We start from the raw sequence: 25706 nt of genomic DNA, 5'->3' as shown, positions 1-25706 counted from the left end.
CAGTGTAATCCCAATCTCAAGCAATCATTACTCGATTGTTGGCAAAACAAGGAGTGAATGGATAACACTATCTCTCTCTCTCCAATTTAAATTCCCACAGTTATATATTAAGTACTTCTAACTTTGTTAATCCAGGCTATATTTTGTTCTTTCTCTAGATTATCTTTTTGCTATTTTTGTTTCACTCTCTGTTTTGCTAATCTTTGCATATGCCATCAAAAATTAGTTCTTCTTACATGATCTTGAACACCGATAATGATTAAATATTAATGTCTTCATTTTTAATTCAGTTTATAGTACAAAAATATTTATTTTCATATACTCTTGAACATTTGTGGTTGATTTATTTAAGCAGATAACATATTGTGGAGAGTAAAGAACTGAGTTTTATATCACTTTCTCACAACAACACTGTTCAAACAAATTATAAATAATAGTAAAGATAGAGAAAAGCCACATCTTATATCTCATTTACCATCAAACAATCTTCATTTCAATTCCAACTGCTAATCTGCAAATAAAGTATAAGCTACAAATCACTATGCAGAAGGTTCCCTTGACAAATAAAGTGTCAATTTTTGACACTTTATTGTGTAAGTAAAATTGTGTAGTAAAATCCATGCTATTTCAAACTAAATAAATAAAATTCTGCTTTCATTTCTTTTCAACTGCTTGAATACAAACTAAAGAGGAAATTCTCCAAACTAACTATAAAAAAATCTTGCCAAGTAATAAGCATATAAAACATATTGTTTATTTATCTTCAGATAAAATATTTTACTTATATGGCAATTCTTATTCTTACCTCAATATTCTTGAGACTATTCTCAAGTTTTGGTATGGTGAGTAGTAAAGTTCCAGGTTTAGTTATATTTTGTCTCAGAAACTTCCAACAATTAATCTGATCCTCAACTGAGAGAAAAAACTCAAACACGTTGTTTAGAATAACAACATCTGCACTTTTGATGATTTCAGGAACTTTTCTAATGTCAGAATTAATAACCTGAAATTAAAAAAAAAAAATGTCAACTACATTATAAACTAACATTTTTATAGTTAACTCATATTAACAGTCCTTGTTTCTTTTTTAAAGATTCATAATATAATTTTGGTAATAAATTTGAAATCAAGGAGTTTAATAAGCTCACTGATCATATGAATGAGTATTAAAAGGATGTGAAGATTATGATGTAGATTATTTGTAGTTGTAAAATATATTTCCTTAAATTTGAGCACAAATTTTCTATGACACAAAGCAGGAAAGTAGAAAAAGATATTTATGAGAGAAAGTAGAATTACATGAAAAAAAAAACAATAAGATAATGAATAACCTTCAATGGGTGCTTAAGGATCAAAGCTATATAACTGAGAAGAGACCTCCACATTGCCTTTAAAGGAATGCGGAGAACTGACCAGGGGTTCTGACCTAATGTCCAATCCTCACCTTCTCGTGGTGCACCCTGTTAGGTATCTACCTGGATACTGAATGGACGAGGATGGGCTGACAATGTGGGATTTAGTCGACCAAATTGTATTATTATTATTGGCTTAAACCAAAATTTCAAATGATAGTACAACATGACAGAATTTCATGCCGGCTAGGAAGTTGCCCTGTTAAACAACACCCCCGTGATTTTTGCCAGGGAACCAGAGCAAACAGCGAAAAGTAAGCTACTGTAACAAATCCTAAAACCCACCCCAACTCAACATCAAAGTTCAAGATCAGTACTATCAACAAAAGAAGCCTGAATGGCAAAGAAATGGAGCTAGCTGAGGAATTAGATAAGTACCAGATCGACATAATAGTGGTGACTGAAACAAAAAAGACAAAAACTGGTGAGATCTTTCTCAGCAATAAATGCAAAATGTTATAATCAGGCAATAACAATCAAGGAAAAGAAGGAGTAGCGATAGTATTCAACACTAAATACGAGGTTAATCTTCTTGGATGGCAGACAGTCTCAAGCAGAGTGACGTGGGCAAATATGAGAATGGGGAACTGGACAATGAGACATATTTGTGCCTATGTCCCACAGAAGGTTTAACTAAGGTACAAGTAGAAATTTTTTGAGGCTTTAGAGAAAGCAACTGACAGAATGAAAAAGGAAAAGTTGGTCCTTGTTGGGTTTCTAAATAGCAGAGTAGGAAATGATTGTCAAACATATAAAACTATATTGAGAAAATTTAGAGAAAAGAGCAAAACTAATAATAATGGCAAATACTTGTTGGATTTCTGCTCAGGACATGGGCTGGTTATTAGTAACACACAAAATTGTGCACATAAAAATGTGCACAAATTCACATGGAGAGAAGAGGCAAGGAATAAGAAAAGTCTCATTGACTATCTTATTTTTGATAGTGATGTTTTCTCCATGGTGCATGACATCAGAGTGTACAGAGGATTTGAAATTGGAAGTGATCACCATTTAGTCTTGAGCAGGATAAAAGTGAATATTATATTGAAAAGAATAACATGTAAGAAAGTTTTAAAGCGAATAAAAGTTGAGCAGCTCTCAGATGTGAACTGTAGACTAAAATACACAAACATGATTGAAGAAAAAATGAAAGAGTTTGAGAACAGGAACCAAACCTTGGAGATTCAGTGGCAAGCCCTGAAGAAATCACTGATTAATTCAGCCAGAGAGAAATGTGGTCAGGTTGTTTGTAAGGATAGAAAAATCAGAACTCCATGGTGGACATAGGAAGTTAAAGAGGCAGTGAAAGAAAAGAAGAAAGCATATCAAAAGTTCCTGGCAAATACGTCAGCTTGTGCTCTTAGAGAATACAGAAACAAATGTAAGAAAGCAAAACACTGTGTAAAACTAGCTAAACAAAAGTCATAGGAAGACTTTGGTAAGAACACAGAAAATAAATATCAAGAAGGTGGCAAGATATTCTGGAGGTTGTCGAAGAAGCTCAGAAATGGAGGAAAGAGTACTGTAAAAGGAATTAGAAATGACAGTGATATGAAAACAGGAGAAATAGATATCCTTGAAGTATGGAGTAATTAATTCAAAACATTGCTAAATGAAACAAGCAGTGATGACAGCACAGTGCTAAAAAACACTGACAGGCACGCAGTCAGGAATGCATATCCATACTTGAAGTAGAAAAAGCCATAAAAGCTGAAATGTGGAAAGGCAGGGAGTAGATGATATTTGAATAGAAATGCTCAAGTATGGAGGTATAAAAGTCTTACAGTGGCTACACTGCATAATTCAGAGAGCTGGAACAGAGGAATGAATTCCCGATGCATAGAGTAGAGGTCGCCCATATATATAAAGGGAAATAAAACTGAATATGAGAATTACAGAGGTATTTCTCTACAGAGTGTTCCTGGTAAGATATATGCAAGAATACTTGAGAAACGATTGAGAAGGATTGTGGAAGAGAAGCTCAGTGAAGTACAAGCTGGATTCAGGCCAAATAGAGGCTGTCAGGATCAGATCTTCACTTTACGACAGATAGTTGAGAAATCATGGGAATATAACAAAGATCTATATTTAAGTTTTATAGATCTGGAAAAGGCATATGACAAGGTGCCAAGGGAGAAGATATTCAAAATGCTACAGTTATATGGTGTCAATGGGGGCATTATATCAAGCAATACTTGGTCTTTATTTGAATTGTAAGTCAGCAGTTAGAATTGGAGGAAGTACAGGAAGGTGGTTCTATTTTAAATCTGGTATCAGACAAGGATGTACATTATCCCCTCTGTTATTCATTATCTATATGGATCATATTATGAAGAAAAGTAGTACTAAACCTGATATCAAAATTGGAGATGTTAATGTCAGCTCTTTGCTTTATGCAGGTGATATTATACTTCTAAAGAAATCTGCTATAAGTCTGCAAGAACTATTGTAATAGATATGGTATGAAGGTCAGCATTAAAAAGACAAAGACAATGAAAATAAGCAGAAACATTGAAAACATCAACTGCATTGTGAATGGAGAACCTGTGGAACAAGTAAAACATTTCAGCTAGTTAGGCATGATTTTTACTGAAGATGGTAAATTAAATATGGAAATAGACAACAGAATCAACAAAGCTGGTATGGTAGGCAGTCAATTGAATAAATTTATATGGAATAAGAGAGAAATTAGTCAAAACACTAAATTAGCTGTATACAATACAGCATTCAAGTTAATTTTAACTTATGGATCTGAGAGCCGGATCAGATGTAAAACAGTTGACCAAAGACTAGAGACCACAGATATGAGAGTCCTGATAAAGATTAGGGGCGTGAATAGATGGCATCAATGGCAATATCATATTAAAAACAAGGATATGAGGAAAGAACTTGACATCGTCAGCATCCAGGAGTGCATTAGCAGAGCTAATCTCAGGTGGTATGGTCGCTAATACAGAATGGGAGAGGAAAGATTGGCAAAACAAGCGTTCTTTGTCAGGTTGTCAGTAAAAAGACCGAGAGGAAGACCAAGATATAGGTGGATCGATACAGTAAGAAGTACCTTAGAAGATAGAAATATAAGATCTGATATTGTTGGAGTCTTGACAGGTAACAAACTGATCTGGAGGAAAATTGTAGATAGGAAGTTAGTAACGATGTAAATTTTTCATGAAGTACTATAATATCCTGTACACCACTTGAGGGTATATATCAGGAATTTGATGATGATGATGAATTGTAGTGTTTTGAAAATCTTTCCTCTGGGTAGCTTGTATGCCTTTTCCAGATCTACAAAACTTAAAGATAATTGTCATACTTTCATGATTTCTCAAATATTTCTTGTAAAGTGAAAATCTTGACAACTTCTATTTGGCCTGAATGCAGCTTGTTCTTTACCAAGTTTCTCTTCCACTATTTTTTTCAGCCTCTTTTCAAGTATACTTGTATAAATATTACCTAGAACATTTAGTAGAGAAATCCTCTGTCATTTTCACATTCAGCTTTTACAGATGAGAACTATGTTAGAGTGCTTAAGGGTCAAAGCTGTATAACTGAGAGGAGACCTCCACATAGCCTTTAAAGGAATGCGGAGAACCGACCAGGGCTTCTGACCTAACGTCCAATCCTCACCTTCTCGTGGTGCACCCTGTTGGGTATCTACTTTGATACTGAACGAAAGAGGATGGGCTGGCAATTTGGGATTTAGCCGACCAAATTGTATTCTTATTGGTTAAACCAAAATAAAAAAAATGATGGTATAACATGACAAAATTTCATGCCGGCTGGGGCGTCGCCCGGTTAAACAAGGCCCCCATTATTTTCGCCAGGGAACCAGGGCGAACAGCGAAAAGTCAGCTACTGGAACAAATCTGAAAACAAACCCCAACTCAACATCACCAGAGTTAAAGATCGGTACTATCAACATAAGAAGCCTGAATGGCAAAGAAATGGAGCTAGCTGAGGAATTAGATAAGTACCAGATCGACATAATAGGGGTGACTGAAACAAAAATGACCAAAACTGGTGAGATCTTTCTGAGCAATAAATACAAAATGTTATATTCAGGCAATGACAATCAAGGAAAAGAAGGAGTAGCCATAGTATTCAACACAAAATACGAGGCTAATCTTCTTGAATGGCAGTTAGTCTCAAGTAGAGTAATGTGGGCAAATATGAGAATGAGGAACTGGACAATGAGACTTATTTGTGCCTATGGTCCCACAGAAGGTTCTACTAAGGTAGAAGTGGAGGAATTTTTTGACGCTTTAGAAAAAGCAACTGACACAATAAAAAAGGAAAAGTTGGTCCTTGTTGGGGATCTAAATAGCAGAGTAGGAAACGATTGTGAGACATACAAAAATATTTTGGGAAAATTTGGAGAAAAGAGCAAAGCTAATAATAATGGCAAATATCTGTTGGATTTCTGCTCAGGACATGGATTGGTTATTACTAACACCATGTTCCAACATAAAAATGTGCACAAATTCACATGGAGAGAAGAGGCTAGGAATAAGAAAAGTCATATTGACTATGTTATTGTTGATAGTGATGTTTTCTCCCTGGTGCAGGACACCAGAGTGTACAGAGGATTTGAAATTGGAAGTGATCACTATTTAGTCTTGAGCAGGATAAAATTGAATTTCATATTGAAAAGAATAACATGTAAGAAAGTTTTAAAGCAAATAAAAGTTGAGCAGCTCTCAGATGTGAACTGTATACTAAAATACAGAAAGATTATTGAAAAGAGAATGAAAGAGTTTGAGAACAGGAATCAAGCCTTGGAGATTCAGTGGCAAACTCTGAAGAAAACATTGATTGATTCTGCCAGAGAGGCATGTGGTGAGGTTGAGTGCAAGGATAAAAAAATGAGAACTCCCTGGTGGACACAGGAAGTTAAAGAGGCAGTGAAGGAAAAGAAGAAAGTATATCAAAAGTTCCTGGCAAATAAGTCAGCTTTTACTCTTACAGAATACAGAGACAAATGTAAGAAAGCTAAACAGTGTGTAAAACTAGCTAAACAAAAGTCATGGGAGGACTTTGGCAAGAATATAGAAAATAAATATCAAGAAGGTGGCAAAATATTCTGGAGGTTGTTGAAGAAGCTTGGGAATGGAGGAAAGAGTGCTGTAAAAGGAGTTAGAGATGATAAAGGTGACATGAAAACAGGAGAAAAAGATATTCTTGAAGTATGGAGTAATTACGTTGAAAAACTGCTAAATGAAACAAGCAGTCATGACAGCACAGTGATAAAAAACACTGACCAGGCATGCAGTCAGGAATACATATCCATACTTGAAGTAGAAAAAGCCATCAAAGGCTTGAAATGTGAAAAGGCAGCAGGAGTAGATGTTATTCGACCAGAAATGCTGAAGTATGGTGGTATAAAAGTCTTACAGTGGCTGCACTGCATAGTTCAGAAAGCTTGGACAGATGGACGAATTCCCGACGATTGGAGTAGAGCTCTAATAGTACCCATATATAAAAAGGGAAATAAAACTGAATGTGAGAATTACAGAGGTATTTTCCTACTGAGTGTTCCTGGCAAGATCTATGCAAGTATACTTGAGAAACAGTTGAGAAGAATTGTGGAAGAAAAGCTTGGTGAAATAGAGGCTGTCAGGATCAGATCTTCACTTTACGACAAATAGTCGAGAAAGCCTGGGAATATAACAAAGATCTGTATTTAAGTTTTGTCGATTTGGAAAAGGCATATGACAAGGTGCCAAGAGAGAAGCTATTCAATACACTGCAATTATATGGTGTCAATGGGGCATTATATCAAGCAATACTTAGTCTTTATTTGAGTTGTAAGTCAGCAGTTAGAATTGAAGGAAGTACAGGAAGATGGTTTAATGTTAAATCTGTTGTGAGACAAGGATGTACATTTTCCCCTCTGTTATTCATTATTTATATGGATCACATTATGAAGGAAAGTGGTATTAAACCTGATATCAAAATTGGAGATGTTAATGTCAGCTCTTTGCTTTATGCGGATGATGTTATACTTCTAAATAAATTCGCTTATAAGTCTGCAAGATTCTCTGACTAAATTGAATAGCTGTTGTAATAGATATGGTATGAAGGTCAGGAAGACAAAGACAATGAAAATAGGCAGAATCATTGAAAATGTCAACTGTGTTGTGAATGGAGAACCTGTGGAACAAGTAAAACATTTCAGGTACTTAGGCACGATTTTTACTGAAGATGGTAAATTAAATATAGAAATAGACAACAGAATCAGCAAAGCTGGTATGGTGGGAAGTCAATTGAATAAATTCATATGGAGTAAGAGAGAAATTAGTCGGAACACTAAATTAGCTGTATACAAGACAGTGTTCAAACCAGTTTTAACTTATGGATCTGAGAGCTGGGTCAGAAGTAAAACATTTGACCAAAGACTAGAGACCGCAGATATGAGAGTCCTGAGAAAGATTCGAGGCATGAACAGATGGCATCAATGGCAATATCATATTAAAAACGAGGATATTAGGAAAGAACTTGGCATTGTCAGCATCCAGGAATGCGTTAGCGGAGCTAATCTCAGATGGTATGGTCACTTAAACAGAATCGGCAAGGAAAGATTAGCAAAACAAGTGTTCTCTGCCAGGTTGGCAGGAAAACGACCCAGAGGAAGACCAAGATATAGGTGGATTGATACGGTACAAAGTGCCTTAGACGATAGAAATATAAGATGTGATAATGTTGGATTCTTGACAAGTAACAGACTGATTTGGAGGAAAATTGTATTTAGGAAGTTAGTAATGATGTAATTTTTTCATGTAGTACTTGTCATATCCTGTACACCCCTTGAGGGTACATGGCAGGAATTTGATGATGATGATGATGATGATGAGAACATTTAGTAGAGAAATCCCTCTGTAATTTTCACATTCAGCTTTTACAGATGAGAACTATGAGAGCCCTACTCCAATCACCTGGCATTTGACCTTCTGATCAGTCCTCTGTATTATATAGTGTAGCCACTGCAAAACTTTTATATTTGCATAAATTAAAGATGCTAAGAAATTAATATTCTTGGTTTAATCCTCTATCCAAGTGTAAGCAAACAAAGTTTATGAATGAAGTATCTTCACAACTGGGTTACTTATATATAAGAGGCTAATGACTTTCATCAATTGCCTTGATATCCTATAAAACAAAGCACTTGAGAGTATATACTTAAATTCAACTTAAAAAAAAACTTAAACTGCTCAACTTAAACTCTTTTTAAAACTTTCTTACATACTGTTTGTTTCAATGGGATATTCATGTTTATCTAACTTAGCTCTAAGTCACTTCCAATTTCAAATAATCTTCTGCACATTTTTGTATTCTGAACCAGCATGAAGATATCACTAACAAGAATGACACAGTGAATGATACTTTTCTTATCTTATTATCATGTGAACTTGTACACATCTTTATGTTGGAATATGGTAGTAATGATTATTGCATATCCTGAGCAGAAATCCAGCAGATACCAATTAGCTTTATCCTTTTCTCCAAATTTTCCCAAAATGTTCCTATATGCCTAGTGAGATTCATCTTATACTCTTTTGGAAAATGAAACTTAATGTACCTACAGTCCCACAGAACCTTCTGTGGGACCACAGGTACATTAAGTTTCATTTTCCATTTCCCCATTCTGAAGTTTGCCCACATAACTCTACTTGAAACTGCCTTCCAATCAAGAAGCCTATCTTCATGTTTGGTGTTGGATGCTATTGATACTCCTTCCTTTCTTTGATCGTTATTGCCTGAATATAACATCCTATACTTATTATTTAATAAGATCTTACCTGTTTTCTGTCATTGTTTCAGTAATGCCAATTATGTCGATGTGGTACTTTTCCAGTTCTTCTGCAAGTTCAATTTCCTTCCCATTAATATTTCATATACTGATTGTTTCTATCTTCAGTTCTTCTGATGTTGGGTTTATTCTTCTTCTTCTAGATGTTAAGTTGAAATAAAATTTATAGTTATTTAAACATGATCCTTTCATGTTTTTGGTCCTTTCAAAACAAAATTAATTTCGGATGTGTTGATAATTTGCGTGCAACTATTTTGAACTTCAGCATAAATATTTATTTATTTATTTTATTTATCAAATGATGTATGCATAGAAAGGGATAAAAAATAAACAAGTGAAACATTTACATAAACAGGAAATGAATCATAGTTTAATGGTCAGATTCTGAATTCACAGATTTAACATAAAAAAAAGTCTAGGATAAGAGAATACAGGACAATCATTAACGATATGGATAATTGTCTGAGCTATGGAGAGCCATTACCAGTTATGGAACATATGTCTGTATCTTCCATGCAATACATGTTCCAATCCATTTAAGGGCAGACCACAGATGGTTTTGGATGATCAGAACTCTTTACTGTACAGCAAGAGTTCCCCTAATTAAATATTCACATGTGCCACAGTAGAAAATAATATTTATTTAACAAATATTTCATCTCATGTACGACATCAATCATAAGAGCGAAGAACGGTAAGGAATTTGAACAATAAAACAGTACAGTACAATACAGTGCATGTGGCAAAATGAAAACATGTAGAAAAATTTACAAGTAGTTGTGCATATGTTAAGTTAAAACTATTTGGTGAAATAATAATTAATTTAATTAATTTATTATGATAATACAATCTATTTAGCACAACTGAGTATAACAATTTCCCAAACTTTTGGGACGGTAAGGCAGTCATTGTGATTAAGGTTTGAGAAAGTACTGAAGCTCTAATGAAATAGAGCATCATTACTTTCTTTGAATAGTATATCTGTACATAGTGTATCTGTGTAAAAGCTTTATGTTTCCCTGCTGGATCCTATGGTTTGTGTTTTCAATTCCATGCTGTGCCAGGCCCGATTTGTGCGATTTGATGAGTCAGTCATGGTTTTGATGTTCAGAAATATATTTATAGACTGATCTTCCTGTTTGCCTGTAGAATGACAGATTGCATGAACACAGGACTTGGTATACTCCAGGTAGCGTTATTGTTGACAGTTGTCTTTTGGAGAGGGTAACAGATTTTGAATTTGATTGATGGTTACATCAAAAGTATCTATGAACAAGTAGCAAAGATGATAAAAAAAATATCAACTCATTGCTACCTTCAAACTCAGTACCAAATTCATAATATGTTATCCCTCTTCAAAAGACAAACACTCAACAATGATACTACCTAGAGTAGGTAGTCTTGCGTTCATATAATCTGTCATACTGCAGTCAAACAAGAATGTCAGTCTATAAACGTATTTCTGAACATCATTTGGCTCATCACGCTGCACAAATCAGGCCTGCAACAGAATGGAATTGAAAACACCAACTATAGGATTCAATGGAAAAATCAAGCTTTTACATAGATCTACGTACAGGTATGGAAGTACTGAGCTCTACATCACAGACCAAACATTAATCATAACAACTGTCTCACCATCTTAAAAGTTCATCATCAAATTCCTGACATGTACCCTCAAGGGATGTACAGAATATGATAGTACTACAAGAAAAATTTACATCATTACTAACTTCCTATCTACAATTTTCCTCAAAATCAGTCTGTTACTTGTCAAGACTCCAACATTATCAGATCTTATATTTCTATCGTCTAAGGCACTTTGTACCGTATCAATCCACCTATATCTTGGTCTTCCTTTGGGTCGTTTTCCTGCCAACCTGGCAGAGAACACTTGTTTGGCATATCTTTCCTTGCCGATTCTGTTTAAGTGACCATACCATCTGAGATTAGCTCCGCTAACGCATTCCTGGATGCTGACAATGTCAAGTTCTTTCATAATATCCTCGCTTTAAATATGATATTGCCATTGATGCCATCTGTTCAAGCCTATAATCTTTCTCAGGACTCTCATATCTGTGGTCTCTAGTCTTTGGTCAAGTGTTTTATTTCTATCCCAGCTCTCAGATCCATAGGTTAAAACTGGTTTGAACACTGTCTTGTATACAGCTAATTTAGTATTCCGACTAATTTCTCTCTTATTCCATATGAATTTATTCAACTGACTGCCTACCATACCAGCTTTGTCGATTGTGTTGTCTATTTCCATATTTAATTTACCATCTTCACTAAAAATCGTGCCTAAATAGCTCTAATGTTTTACTTCTTCCACAGGTTCCTCATTCACAACACGCTTGACATTTTCAACAATTCTACCTATTTTCATTGTCTTTGTCTTTTTAATGCTGACCTTCATACCACATCTATTACAACAGTTATTCAATTTAGTTAGGGAATCTTGCAGACTTGTAGCAAATTTATTTAGAAGTATAACATCGTCTGCATAAAGCAAAGAGCTAACATTAACATCCCCAATTCTGATATCATGTTTAATACCACTTTCCTTCATAATCTGATCCATATAGATAATGAATAACAGAGGGGATAATGTACATCCTTGTCTCACACCAGATTTAACATTAAACCATCATCCTGTACTTCCTTCAATTCTAACTGCTGACTTATAACTCAAATAAAGACTAAGTATTGCTTGATATAATGCCCCATTGACACCATATAACTGTAGCGTATTGAATAGCTTCTCTCTTGGCACCTTTTCATATGCCTTTTCCAAATTGACAAAACTTAAATACAGATCTTTGTTATATTCCCATGCTTTCTCGACTATTTGTCATAAAGTGAAGATCTGATCCTGACGGCCTCTATTTGGCCTGAATCCAGCTTGTTCTTCACCAAGCTTTTCTTCCACAATTCTTCTCAACCGTTTCTCAAGTATACTTGCATAGATCTTGCCAGGAACACTCAGTAGGGAAATACCTCTGTAATTCTCACATTCAGTTTCATTTCCTTTTTTTATATATGGGTACTATGAGAGCTCTACTCCAATCATCAGGAATTCTTCCCTCTGTAAAGGCTCTCTGAACTATGCAGTGCAGCCACTGTAAGACTTTTATACCACCATACTTCAGCATTTCAGGTTGAATATCATCTATTCCTGCTGCCTTTTCATATTTCAAGGCATTGATGGCTTTTTCTACTTCAAGTATGGATATGAATTCCTGACTGTATGCGTGTTGAGTGTTTTTTTACCACTGTGCTATCACTGATTGTTTCATTTAGCAATTTTCGAAGTAATTACTCCATACTTCAAGGATATCTTTTTCTCCTGTTTTCATGTCAGCTTTATCATCTCTAACTCCTTTTACAGCACTCTTTCCTCCATTTCTAAGCTTCTTCAACAACCTCCAGAATATCTTACCACCTTCTTGCTATTTATTTTCTATGTTCTTGCCAAAGTCCTCCCATGACTTTTGTTTAGCTAGTTTTACACACTGTTTAGCTTTCTTACATTTGTCTCTGTATTTTCTAAGACCAAAAGCTGACTTATTTGCCAGGAACTTTTGATATGCTTTCTTCTTTTCCTTCACTGCTTCTTTAACTTACTGTGTCCACCATGGAGTTCTGATTTTTCTATCCTTACCACATGCCTGTCTGGCTGAATCAATCAGGGTTTTCTTCAAGGCTTGACAATGAATCTCCAAGGTTTGGTTCCTGTTCTCAAACTCTTTCATTTATTCTTCAATAATCTTTGTGTATTTTAGTCTACAGTTGACATCTGAGAGCTGCTCAACTTTTATTCGCTTTGAAACTCTCTTACATGTTATTCTTTTCAATATGAAATTCAATTTTATCCTGCTCAAGACTAAATAGTGATCGCTTCCAATTTCAAATCCTCTGTACACTCTGGTGTCCTGCACCAGGGAGAAAACATCTCTATCAACAATAACATAGTCAATGAGACGTTTCTTATTCCTTGCCTGTTCTCTCCATGTGAATTTGTGCACATTTTTATGTTGGAACATGGTGTTAGTAATAACCAGTCCATGTCCTGAGCAGAAATCCAACAGATATTTGCCATTATTATTAGCTTTGCTCTTTTCTCCAAATTTTCCCAAAATATTTTTGTATGACTGACAATCATTTCCTACTCTGCTATTTAGATCCCCAACAAGGACCAATTTTTCCTTTTTCATTGTGTCAGTTGCTTTTCCTAAAGCATCAAAAAAATTCCTCCACTTCTACCTTAGTAGAACCTTCTGTGGGACCATAGGCACAAATAAGTCTCATTGTCCAGTTCCCCATTCTCATATTTACCCACATCACTCTACTTGAGACTGCCTGCCATTCAAAAAGATTAGCCTCATATTTTGTGTTAAATACTATGGCTACTCTTTCCTTTCCTTGATTGTCATTTCCTGAACATAACATTTCGTATTTATTGCTGAGAAAGATCTTACCAGTTTTTGTCTTTTTTGTTTCAGTCACCACTATTATGTCGATCTGGTACTTATCTAATTCTTCAGCTAGCTCCATTTCTTTGTCATTCAGGGTTCTTATGTTGATAGTACCGATCTTTAACTCTGGTGATGTTGAGTTGGGGGTGTACTTTCAGATTTGTTCCAGTAGCTGACTTTTTGCTGTTCCCCCTGGTTCCCTGGCAAAAACAACGGGGGCCTTGTTTAACCGGGCGAAGCCCCAGCCGGCATGAAATTTTGTGATGTTGTACCATCATTTTCTATATTGGTTTAAGCCAAATTTAATTAAAACTATTGGCTTTGAATTTGAACAAATGCGCAACTTCTTCTACAGAAGGATTCAAATTTGTCACATGAACCGTACTGTTCTATTGTTCAAATTCTTTACCAATGTTCTTTGCCCTTACCGATCATGTCTTATGATAGATAAGATAAAATATTTGTAAAATAAATATTATTTTCTACTCTGGCATACGTGTGAATATTTAATTTCAGAACTCTTTAGTCTGGTAGAGAGAACGCTTTAGCAATCAGGAACAGTGACATGCAAGTTATATGAATGTTACTGTCAGTATAGTTTTTGGGCTGATGTAATAACAAAAGCTTTATGCGGCATTTGCACAACTAATCTCTGCAGGTCATCTAGATTTCAGTTTCTGAGTAGCTGTGTGGGAGTTATTTTCATGTATGAGAAAGATACTGTTCTCAATAATTTTACTCCACAGGTTGCCTGAACTCCTTTTCATCTGTAACAGAGAAGGAGGGGAAGCAATATTACTAAGAGCTGGAGCTAAGTTGGTGCTGATCTTATTGTTCCAGGAGAAATCTCATGGCTTGGTTGAGATGAAACATAAAAGCAAAAATAACAGTAAGGAATTTGAACAATAGAACAGTACGGCGCATGTGCCAAATTAGAACCTCTCTGTACAAATAGTTGTGCATTTGTTAAGTTAAAAACTTTTGAGCTGAAATAGTAATTAAATTAATTTATTATGATAATCTATTTAATACAACTGAGTATAACAATTTCCCAAATTCTTGGAATTGTAAGGTAGTCATTATGATTCAGGTTTGGTCTATGAAGAATTTCAGTACTTTATTTGAATAGCCTTTCATATCTGTACATAGATCTATGCAAAAGTTTTATGTTTCCCCACTGGAACACTATTCTGCTGTGGAATAAACTAATGCCAAAGCCGTTGTGCATACTGTAATAGCACCTGCACCTGAACACATTGCTAGTTTCTCCAAGATGTTACTGCAAGTTTTAATTTCTCAGCAACCTTTACAAGTCAAAGATAGGTCAAGAATCACTCCAACATACTTTTGGGTTCTATGGTATTTTACTGAGATATTCCTCAAGTAGACTTTAAGAGCATAGTTTGATTAGCTGTTATTTATATGGAAATTAGTAATAACCTAAATTTTATATGGATTGGGATTTAAGCACTATTTAAAATAGTTGTTAAGTCCTCTGTTAGTCTATTCTATACAACTTGAAAGAAGCTGATCTGAGTTGTCATCTGAACACATAAATTTCCATGACAGTGGTGGTATAAGGATAGGTGATATGACATCTCTCTAAATTGTATATAAAAATATAAAAGGGTAAAATAAAATTATCAAAAGATAATAAAATACCTGGATCCTATTATTCATTCTGTGCTTTTCAATAATAGTATTCTGAATTTTACATAATTCTTCATTCATTTCCACACCAATAATCCTGGCAGCCTTTGTATGAATATATGCCTATCAGAAAATTTTTTTTTTAAATTAAACTAATCAGCATATAAAATAAATAGTAAATAATGTTATTTTATGAATCTTAATTTTATTGATATAACTTTAAGTAAACAACTTCAAAAACTTTCATGTTTTCAGTAAACAGTAATTAAGTATATTACAATTTCATTCATAAAATGAAGCAAAACTTTATCCATTTTTGGCCTTGTTTGAGTAAGATCTTAAATTCTTCCATGATACAGATATGATTTAAACCACAGTCTCTTAGCCAGCAAAGTGACATCTGGAAAAGCCACTCAAGTTAGCAAAAGATGTCAAAATAATGAATACACGATCTTCGTGTAACTTTTTATAAGTATAGTACGCTTTGAGGCTACAATATGATTGGTTGATGAATTTAGCACTAGCGTAAAATTGATGATTTTTGTCTGTTTTTCCTTAGAAAATTAGTGTTTATAGTATATTAGTGTAAATCTTAGTATTTTATAACATATTTTTCTTAAGATATTTCAATAATAAGTATAGTTTAAAATGGTGTCAAAATGCACAAGAAAGATAATGCTACGAATGGCAAGAATGAGAAGGCTTGCTGTGCTAATGAGATCATTGAAGTTATTGAGGAGGATGTCGAAAATGAAATAACCTCCAAAATTGCGAAGTTAAAGCAAATTATCAGTGACAACGCAGAATTATAAAAAGTCAAGGGGCGTTTAAATGACCATAGGAATGAGAAAAAAATTAAGCAGCAAAATAAGAAACAACAAAGCATGGAATCAGGTAAGTCAGTAAGTAACAAAAATCAGGTAAGTAACATTTGTAAAAAGAAGGATGTTATTTTGTATGGTGACTATCATAAAACATGCTATTCATGAGGGGGTTATAACTTCAAATTTTCCCAGAGAAAAGTTAAAAATATAATGCGTAATTCAAAAACAGAAAAGAACAGTAAATGAGATTGTAATTGTAGTAAGTACTAATGCCTTAACTAGCAATAAGTTCAGTAAGAGACAGGACTTAAAAGGGCTGTTGGAACAGGTGAGAGTGAAGAGTCAGAAAGTAAAAACAGAAAGTATATTACTTCAATATGATAAAAATGAATTAAGAAGAAGGGCTATGATGGCAACGATTCAATGTGTAGGTTGAATAGAAGGAATGGATATGAGTTTTTGGATGTGTAGAGTGAGTCTGAGGGAAAATTGGATTTGTATAAGAGTGACGGCCTACATATGAATGCTTTTGGTATCAGGACTTTTGAAAAAATAATAGCTGCTATGAGACCTAACACAGAGTCAGGGAAACAAAATTATAATGGGAGGAATGGTGAGAATATGAGTGTAAGAGTGACAATGTTATATAAATGGAAATGATTACAAGGAGAGAAAGATTTTGATTTTGTGTTCATCTGGTTCAGGTCAATCAAACATCTCTATTCTGCAAGTTTTCCAACTGTGGTATGCAGACAAGTGTATACAAAAGAACATGCAGGTATATTACTATGTCTGCACACAAATGCTAGGAGTATCAGAAACAAATAGGTAGAGTTTGCTGCTTTGGTCAATATGTTGGGACTTCAGATTGTAGTGATTCAGACTGGCATTAGTGAGTCCTGGCTATCAGAATCAGACATACTAACTAGTATTGAGTGTAAAAAAGTACAGTATTTTTAGGAAGGACAGACAGGATAGGAGAGAAGGGGATGTGCTGCTAATGATATCAAATGATGTGACTCCAGTTAGTGTTGAGACCTATGATTGTATTACTAGTAACAGTATGAGATGGACTCTAACAAGATCAATTACATAGTGAGGTGTTGTTACAGACCTGGTGGATCGGTTGCTAGTGATGAACAAATGCATCACCAAATAGAGACAATGGGTAGGAAAAGAATAATCATAATGAGAGACTTTAATTATCAAAATATTGAAAGGGTAACAGTAAAATCTCATGAGAAGAATGAAAATGAATTTATTGAGCTGCTGCAAGACAACTTCCTCAAGCAGCATGTGAGAGAAGGAACTCGAGGTCAAAGAGTATTACATTTGATTATAGTGTCAGAAGGCATTTCAGTTATTATTATTATTACCCCAAGACCTCATGGAGTCAAAGACTCATCTGGGAGGTCCTTTTATCACACACACAGCTCATCATACCGTGCCTTGAACACATTCAAACTCCTTGCAGACACCACACTCTCAGGCAAGGCATTCCGATCATTTACAACTCTGCTTGAAAAAAAACCTGCCTCTCACTCCCCTAATCACACCCTCTTTGTACAGTTTCCAGGGATGACCTCTGGTTCTCCCTCGATCTCCCACTATTTTCTGTAGAACTTCTCCAGCATTGATCCTATAACAACCCCTTACCAACTTGTAGGTCTCTATCACATCTCCCCTCTTCCTCCTGTTCACCAGACTCTGCAAATTACATCTTCTCAATCTTTCCTCATACTCGACATTCCAGAGGTCAGAAACTACCTTAGTCAATTGCCTTTCGACCCTTTCCAACATCTCTTCATCCTTCTGAAAACCAGGTGACTAAATCTGGGCACAATAAAAAAGTCTTATACAATGGAACAAGAATCTCTCACTTCTACACGTCAGTGTCCTCTGCATCATTCCCAGAAGCCCGTGTGTTGTCGTCACAATTTTGGCTATGTGTCCCCTAAATTTCAGATCCTTATCCACTATCACCCCCAGATCTCTTATTTTCTCTACCTCTAACAATATATCCTCACCAAGCATAAATTCTGCATCCCATCTTTGTTTTCCAAATTTTAAAACCTTATATTTTGCAACATTGAACTCACATCCCCATTTCCGTGCCCAATCACTCAATTTATTCGAGTCTTCTTGTAAGGCCACAACATCTTCCCTACTCTTCATGGTTCGTTCCACCTTTGCATCATCTGCAAACAACTGAATATCTCCATCCAAATCCTCACATATATCATTAATATACAAGTTAAACAGTAATGGCCCTAAAACAGATTCCTGAGGCACTCCACTAGTGACTTTCCTTTTCCTGGATATCGCTCCCCCATACACAACTTGTTGATACCTATCAGATAGCCAGTCTCCAATCCAATGCACTAATCTAATATCCAACCCCATCTGCTCTAGTTTGACTATCAATTTATAATGAGGTACTCTATCAAAAGCCTTTGCGAAATCTAAGTATATTACTGTGTATCCTTCTCCTCTGTCCAAGGAAGCAGTCACTTTATTGTAATAAGTAAGTAGATTACTAAAACACGACCTCCCTTTAGCAAATCCATGCTGTCCATCAAAGATAATACCATTGCTGTCAATCCAACTCTAGATCCTAGTTCTCACAAGCTTCTCCAACAACTTAACCACAACCAGTTAAAGACTTAACTATTCTGCCTCTGGTTGGTGACGGTGATCATGCGGTACTCACTTGGGAAGTGACTTTTCATTCAAAAAATGGTTACATGCTGAACTACAAAGCATGAAATTATGACCAACTGAAGAGTATACAGAGTTCAGTGGAATGGAATCGGTTGCTGGATGGGAAGAATATTGGCAGTGCATGGGAAGCATTTACAATAAAAAAATACTTCAATGATGCAATATCAGAATGTGTCCCGAGAGTTTGAAGAATATAGCGTGTAGGAGTCAAATAGATGTGTAATCTTATTAAGAAAGAGATTCATAAAAAAAGGATGATGTGGAAGAATACCATATGCATAAGGATGATGTCCGTTATGAAAATTATAAGCAGCATGCCAGAAGAGTCACAACTATTGTACAGAAAGCTAAGTCTGAGTATGAAAAGAAACTAATTCTGCAAGCTAAAGACACCCACAAGAATTCTATCAATATGCTGCAAGTAAAAGAATAAACGAATTTCAAAGAATAACTCTTCTAAATGCAGATGGTGCAAAGGTGACAGATGCATAAGAGGTTGTTCAACTAATAAGTGCCCATTTTGTTAAAAGCTATCAACCTGGTGTATGCAACATTGAGCTCACTGCTACCTCTTCACTGGATGAACAAATGCATGAGGTATTAAGAGCTGTTGTACAAACTGAATAAGAATTTAGCAATAGGAACTGATGGGATATCAACAGAGGTGCTAAAAGAGTGTTCGGATGAATAGGCTATTCCTTTGACAAGGAAATATAATATGAATCTCAGAACAGGGAACATTCTGCAGGAATGGATAGAATGTATGGTAATTCCATTGCACAAGGGTGGTGCAAAGACAGATGTATCCAACTATCAACCAATTAGTATCTCAGGAGTACTGGTGAAGATTTTGGAAAAAATGGTTATGGGCTTGCATTCAGAAATGGGTTGACAGTGAATCTCTACTTTGCAATGAACAGCATGGATTTACTAAGGATAGGCCATGTTTTAGGAACTTCCTCACATTTTATAATAATGTTACCATTGAGCTAGATGAGGGAAATGGATACACCATGATACTTTTGGATTTTGCTAAAGGTTTTGACAGAATACAGCATGGTAGATTGTTGCATAAATTGGAGAATATGGGTTTGGATTATAAAATATCAGCATGGATAAGAGGATGGCTAACTGACAGATATCAAAAAGTGGTATACAAGAGATGTGAGTCTGCAAGATTTAAGGTAAGTAACCAGTGGTGTACCACAAGGATCAGTGTTTGGTTCACTGTTATTCAATCTGTACATTACTGATATTGGGAAGGATTTGACAGGTGAGATACAACTATTTTCTGATGATGCAAAGATAGGTATGCGGCTGATCAGAAATGCAGCACTTGAAGAATTATTTCAATAGGCTGCAATTGTGGCCATGGGAAAATGGATATCAGTAAATGTAAAGTCATGCACTTAAGCATGATTAGATATCTAATGTTGTATTATATTGGTGGGATTATGCTAGAAAAAACTGATCAGGCTAGGCATCTTGGAGTGTTAGTAGATAGGAAGTTGAAGTTCAGGGGCCATGTAGCAAAGACTAAAAATACAACTCAAAATATAATTGCAATGCTGAACGAACTTTCGCATGTAAAGATAAGGATGCCATTATGCCTCTTTACAAGGCCTTGATAAGACCTCACTTAGACTATTGTGTGCAGATCAGGTCTCCTGGTTTCCATTGTAATTCTGATACAGTGGAGACAATGCAAAGAAGAGTGTTAAAAATGATATCAGAATTGTGAAATATGGATTGAGAATTTGTAGACTACAGACACTAGCAAAGAGGAGAAAGAGAGGAGATATGATTGAGACTTAGAAACTTCTGAAAAAGGGCCATACAGGATTTCAGTTCAAGAATTTTTCATCTTATGGAGGATGGAGAAAAGACAAGAAGGCATCCTTGGAAACTGAGAATGAATGCTGCTAAGAAGGGGGGGGGGGTGAGGGCTCAATTTTTCTCTCATAGAGTAATATGTTGACTGGAATGGATTGCCATTGGATGTTGTGTATGCAAGAAGCGTGAATGAATTCAAGAATAAGTATGACAGCTGATGCATGTAGTATGTGGCCTCCCTCGATGAGTCCCTGACTCCTTGGAGGTCTCTCTTAATAATAATAATTGATTTTGGATGAGAGAGATTTGATTTGGATGAGATGTAATTTCTCAGCTTTCATCCTTGAAGCTTATTTGTTAAGCTTATATGAGGATGACACCAGTTAGTTATTATTTATTGGTTTTGCTGTGTTGAGAAGTGGACTGATGTTTAATAGGTTTGATTTCCACTGCAGCCATTGATTGAGAAATTCATGCACACACACACACACATACGTGATAACCTGGAATGTCTTGATGCATCGCTGAACTAGAAGCCTGAACGAATATATTGTGTTTTATTAAGTTCAGGTATATAGGGTGTGTGTTTCTTATTCATAATTCTAGTAGCAAGGCTGGTAATTAGCTTACCAGTTATGTATGACCCTCAACACTTTCCTAGCCAATGGCTATAACCCCAAAAAAAATCCAAAAAATACTAAAACCAATAAACCACAATCGCCCCCCCCCCTCCACAATAAAGATTACACTAAATCAATCACCATCCCCTACATTCGGGGAACCTCTGAGAAAATAACCAATATCCTCAAAAAATATGACCAGACTTCTTGTTATAGACCATATAAAAAGTTGGCATCCCTTATCCACTCTACCAAATACCAACCACTTCCCCTAGACCTACCTGGTGTACACCAGGTCCCTTGCAGCTACAAATTGCCCTACTTTGGCCAAACAGGCAGGGCAGCAAATATCAGAATTTCAGAACACAAAGACTACATCCGGTTTCACCAGTACAGCCACTCTGGGCTGGCAGACCATGCCTTAGATACCCGCCATAGAATTCGTTGGAAGAAAACTAAAATAATACACTGCAGCAAGTTCAAGTACGAAAGATTATTCAAGGAATCATCAGCAGCTCTAAAAAACGTTTTCTAAACCTCAACAAATTTGGATGCATGAAACTACCCTAAATTTGGGAGACTACATTATGAGAACTTCAGCCCAACGGCTTAGACAACCCAATTAGCCTGCCAGAGGGCACCATTAGGACGGACTTTAGGAACAATATTAGTTTCTTGCCTTCTTCCTCATTTGCTTTTGTTAGTGCCTGCATGCACATACCATATTTTTTATGTTCCTGAAGATGGCAACGTGACATTGCCGAAATATTGAAGTTATTCATTAAAATTTGCCTTTAATTAATATCCTTTATATGCGTTGTTAATTCCATAGGCTAATTACCAGTTCTTATTCATAGTATGTCCTTAGAACTCTTTTCAGGCTATTGTAGTTTGTAATGTTTCTATATTCAAAAGGTAATTTGTTTATCATGTCTAGGATGTAGAAGTTTTGTGTGGCCTTTCCATAGTGATTATTGTATTTATATGTGATATAATTAGTTGTCTGAGGTTTCGTTATGCGGTACGTATTTCTGACTGTCCTGTAGTTGGCATTGAAATAATGTTTTAGCAAAGCTGCATAGTGACATAAGTGTTTTGCTGTCAGTATTTTGTGTTCTGACATTGCAGTGTATATAAAGTTGATACTGTCTCTTTGTTCCCAAAAGATCAGTTTTATCATTTTGTACTGTAACGACATTAATCTATTTAGTTTGTAAGGTGCACAGAAAGCATACATTGTTATAGCATATCTTAGTATATTTTGGCATAGTGTTTTGTATATTAGTGTTTTTAGGCATGTGGGAACTATGCCTTTTAACCTGTAGAGTTTGTCAGTTAGTGTTCGGAGTTTGTTATGTAGATGGTTTATGTGGCTATTCCAGTTGATATCTGCATCGAAGTAAATTCCAAGGTATCGTATTGTTTAAACCTGAGTGATTGTAGTGGTTTTACTGTTCTGTGTGTTTTTATGTTGGAGAGTGGGTGTTGGATGGTTATATATTTGTTATCAACTGGCCGAGTCAGTGGATTTCTGAATCTCATTAATTTTGTCTTATCTGAGTTTAAGCGTATGGAGTTTTTGGTGAGCCAGTCTATGAGCAGATTTATGTCATGTTGCATATTTGTTTGGGCTATGCTTGCATTATTATGGATGGATATTATAGCTGTATAATAATAATAATAATAGTAATAATAATCAGTACTTACTGATACATGTCAGCAAGTGGAATTAATATTTAAAAAACAGTTCCAAAATCATTATTTTATTTTTTTAAACAAAACGAAATATCATATAGGTAATGTGACTTTCTCTAGCTATAGGAAGTACTACCGAAAATATCAGCATATTTTTATAATAATAACCTGTCAGTATGATATCGTACTTTTTTCTTTTTTAATTATGGTAAATAAGAACAGAAAAGTAGCAAAAACTTGTCTAGGTAATCGTCAATAATTTGGAAAAAAGTGCATTTATTAATGCTTGATACTATTGTGTGAGAATGAGCAGCATACGATCACTGAAGGATGGGAATAGTAATGTTAGGAAACACAACAGACCAGCCAACAGAGATCTCTGATCTTGATACATCAGTACAGATCGGCAGGACCATCAGAGCGGACCACTTTGTGTGCATTAAACAATTGAAGGTAGACACATGATGGTGTATGAGACTTGACAAAGCGAGAGGTTGCAGGATGGGATGCAAGCCTGCCACAGAGGAATGATGTTTTGTTAGGTGGAGGTAACGTTGTCAATGTTCATGACAATAGCTTCCATAGCCTCTTTAATGCACATACCAAAAGGACGAATAGCAGTTTGACATGTGTGATATTGGACCTTCCAACGTAAATAGTTGATTTGACATAAAGACTTTAAATGGGTAATTCAAAGTTTTTATGTCAATATGCAAAAAGCATCAATATCGATTCAGATATCCTGATGATGGATAAGGTCCAACCATCTGAGCATGATCTTCCTTGTAGAACTGCAAACCTGGGATCAATAATCAAGCTTTGAATGCACAAGTGTGCAATAAACGTGGAGCAAGGAACATTGCTCAGCACCCCAAGAAGGTAGAGGGTGGCATGAAAGAATATTCAGTGCTTTTTTTGCACTGTTCCTGAAGATGATGAATGACAAAATATTAGCTTTCTGTCAAAGATGAGTCCGAACAGCCTGGCTTCAGATGCTATGTGCCATTCTTAAATCAGGATCAGAGTGAAGAGCACATATTCAGCAAAAGTGCACACAAACAGTTTTTTATGCAGAGAATCTAAACCCATGGCAAAAAATCCATAAAGAGACACGATCATTTGCTTGTTGAAGTTGTCTTTCAACGACCCTCATATTGCAGGACTTTAGTTTTCTCTGTTGATGTTTCTAGGCCATACTGTTGTATAATATCATTTAAATTATAAATTGATTTCTGCAGTCCATCTCCAGTCTATGCATTGCAGTATAAACCTTTTATGCTATCATATTTAAGCATTTGATCATGGATATCATCTACTTCAGCTGATTTTCCACATTTTAAGTTTCTGATGGCCAGCATTGAATACCCTCAAGTATTGATCTTTACTCCTGATTGCATTGCTCTTGAATATTTTCTACCATTGTTCTGTCAATGCTTGTTTCAATCAGCAATCTTTCAAAGTAATTACTCCAGATTATTGAGACATCTAGATTAATTACATCTTCAATTTTCACGATGCCATTGCATTCGATTTTTTCCTCCATTTCCAATTTTTTTTTTTTTTAATAGCTTCCAAAACATTTTCTTCCATGACTTCTGTTCAGCTACTTTTACACAATGCTTCACTTTTTTATATTTTTCTTGCTAAAAACTTGCTATGAATTGTCAACAGCTTTCTTCTTTTCCAGGACTGGTTAACATCTTAAATTCAAACTGATTTTTCTATTTTTACAGTTAACTTCACCACATACTGTTGTAGTCAGATCAACCAATGTTTGTCTATGAATTTCCAAGGTTTTGTTCCTTTTTTTTCAAACTATTTCATTTTTCCTTGAATAATATTTCATATTTTAAGTATACAATTCACTTCTGAAAACTGTTCAAATTTAATTATTTTTAAAACTTTTGTACATATTTTTCTTTTCATCAACATCATCAATTTCCTGCCATGTATCTAAGGGGATGTACAGGAAGGATACTATGACAATATTATGCAATTAAGTTTACATTTAATTACACTTTTCAGCACTCCAACTATTGACAGACCTTATATTTCTGTCTTTAAGGAACTTCTGATCGACTCCATCTACATCTTGGTCTTCTTCTTGATCTTTTTCCTGACATTTTGATATGATAATGTAACACCTCCAAGGACTCATCACAGGAATGCTCTACTCCACTCTGCTACACATATCTAACCATCTCTTCTGCTACTTAATTCTCCTACTACACATAACTACCATCAATGCCATCTACTGCCCATCAACCACCAACAGTATTTTTTGTTTGTAAATTGCATGTGTTTTGAAAACTGATTTGTATGTGCTTGACATCAAACCTATGTTTGCTAACCTTTCTCTCCCATTCTGTTTGTGACCACAGAACCTTATATAGCTCTGCTCAAACATTCTTGAATGCTAATAATGTAACATAAATCACATTCCTTCCTAACATCATTTTTGATATGATTCTGCAACTTAAGCCATCTGTTCACGCTCCTAACTTTTTTCAGAACTCTTACATGTGTGGTCACTTTGATCAACTCTTATTTCTAAGCCAACTCGCAGATCCACAAGATAAAAGTGGTTTGAACACTGAATAAATTTCATTCAATAAACTAAATAGATTCAATAAACTATAATGTATTTAGTTTATTGAATGAAA

The 25706-nt window shown here is 35.3% G+C and overlaps 1 protein-coding gene across 2 annotated transcripts in view; it reads right to left on the bottom strand.

Moving 5' to 3' along the window:
- Nucleotides 1-25706, bottom strand: part of LOC150098716 (uncharacterized) — an 80704-nt gene that overhangs the window by 13070 nt on the left and 41928 nt on the right. For both annotated transcript variants that reach the window (XM_090405114.1, XM_090405115.1), the window contains exons 5-6: nucleotides 15363-15473; nucleotides 806-1003 (exon numbers count right to left, since the gene is read on the bottom strand). In XM_090405114.1, the coding sequence (XP_090261240.1) occupies nucleotides 806-1003; nucleotides 15363-15473 (309 nt within the window). The remainder of the gene's footprint in view (nucleotides 1-805; nucleotides 1004-15362; nucleotides 15474-25706) is intronic.

The sequence above is a fragment of the Typopeltis vanoorti genome, chromosome 15, assembly GCF_054136105.1.
Source record: "Typopeltis vanoorti isolate ZY-2024b chromosome 15, IOZ_Tvanoo_1.0, whole genome shotgun sequence".
In the NCBI taxonomy this organism is placed as follows: Eukaryota; Metazoa; Arthropoda; class Arachnida; order Uropygi; family Thelyphonidae; genus Typopeltis; species Typopeltis vanoorti.
The sequence above is the reverse complement of the archived record's forward strand: the minus strand, read 5'-3'. Positions and strand labels throughout refer to the sequence as shown.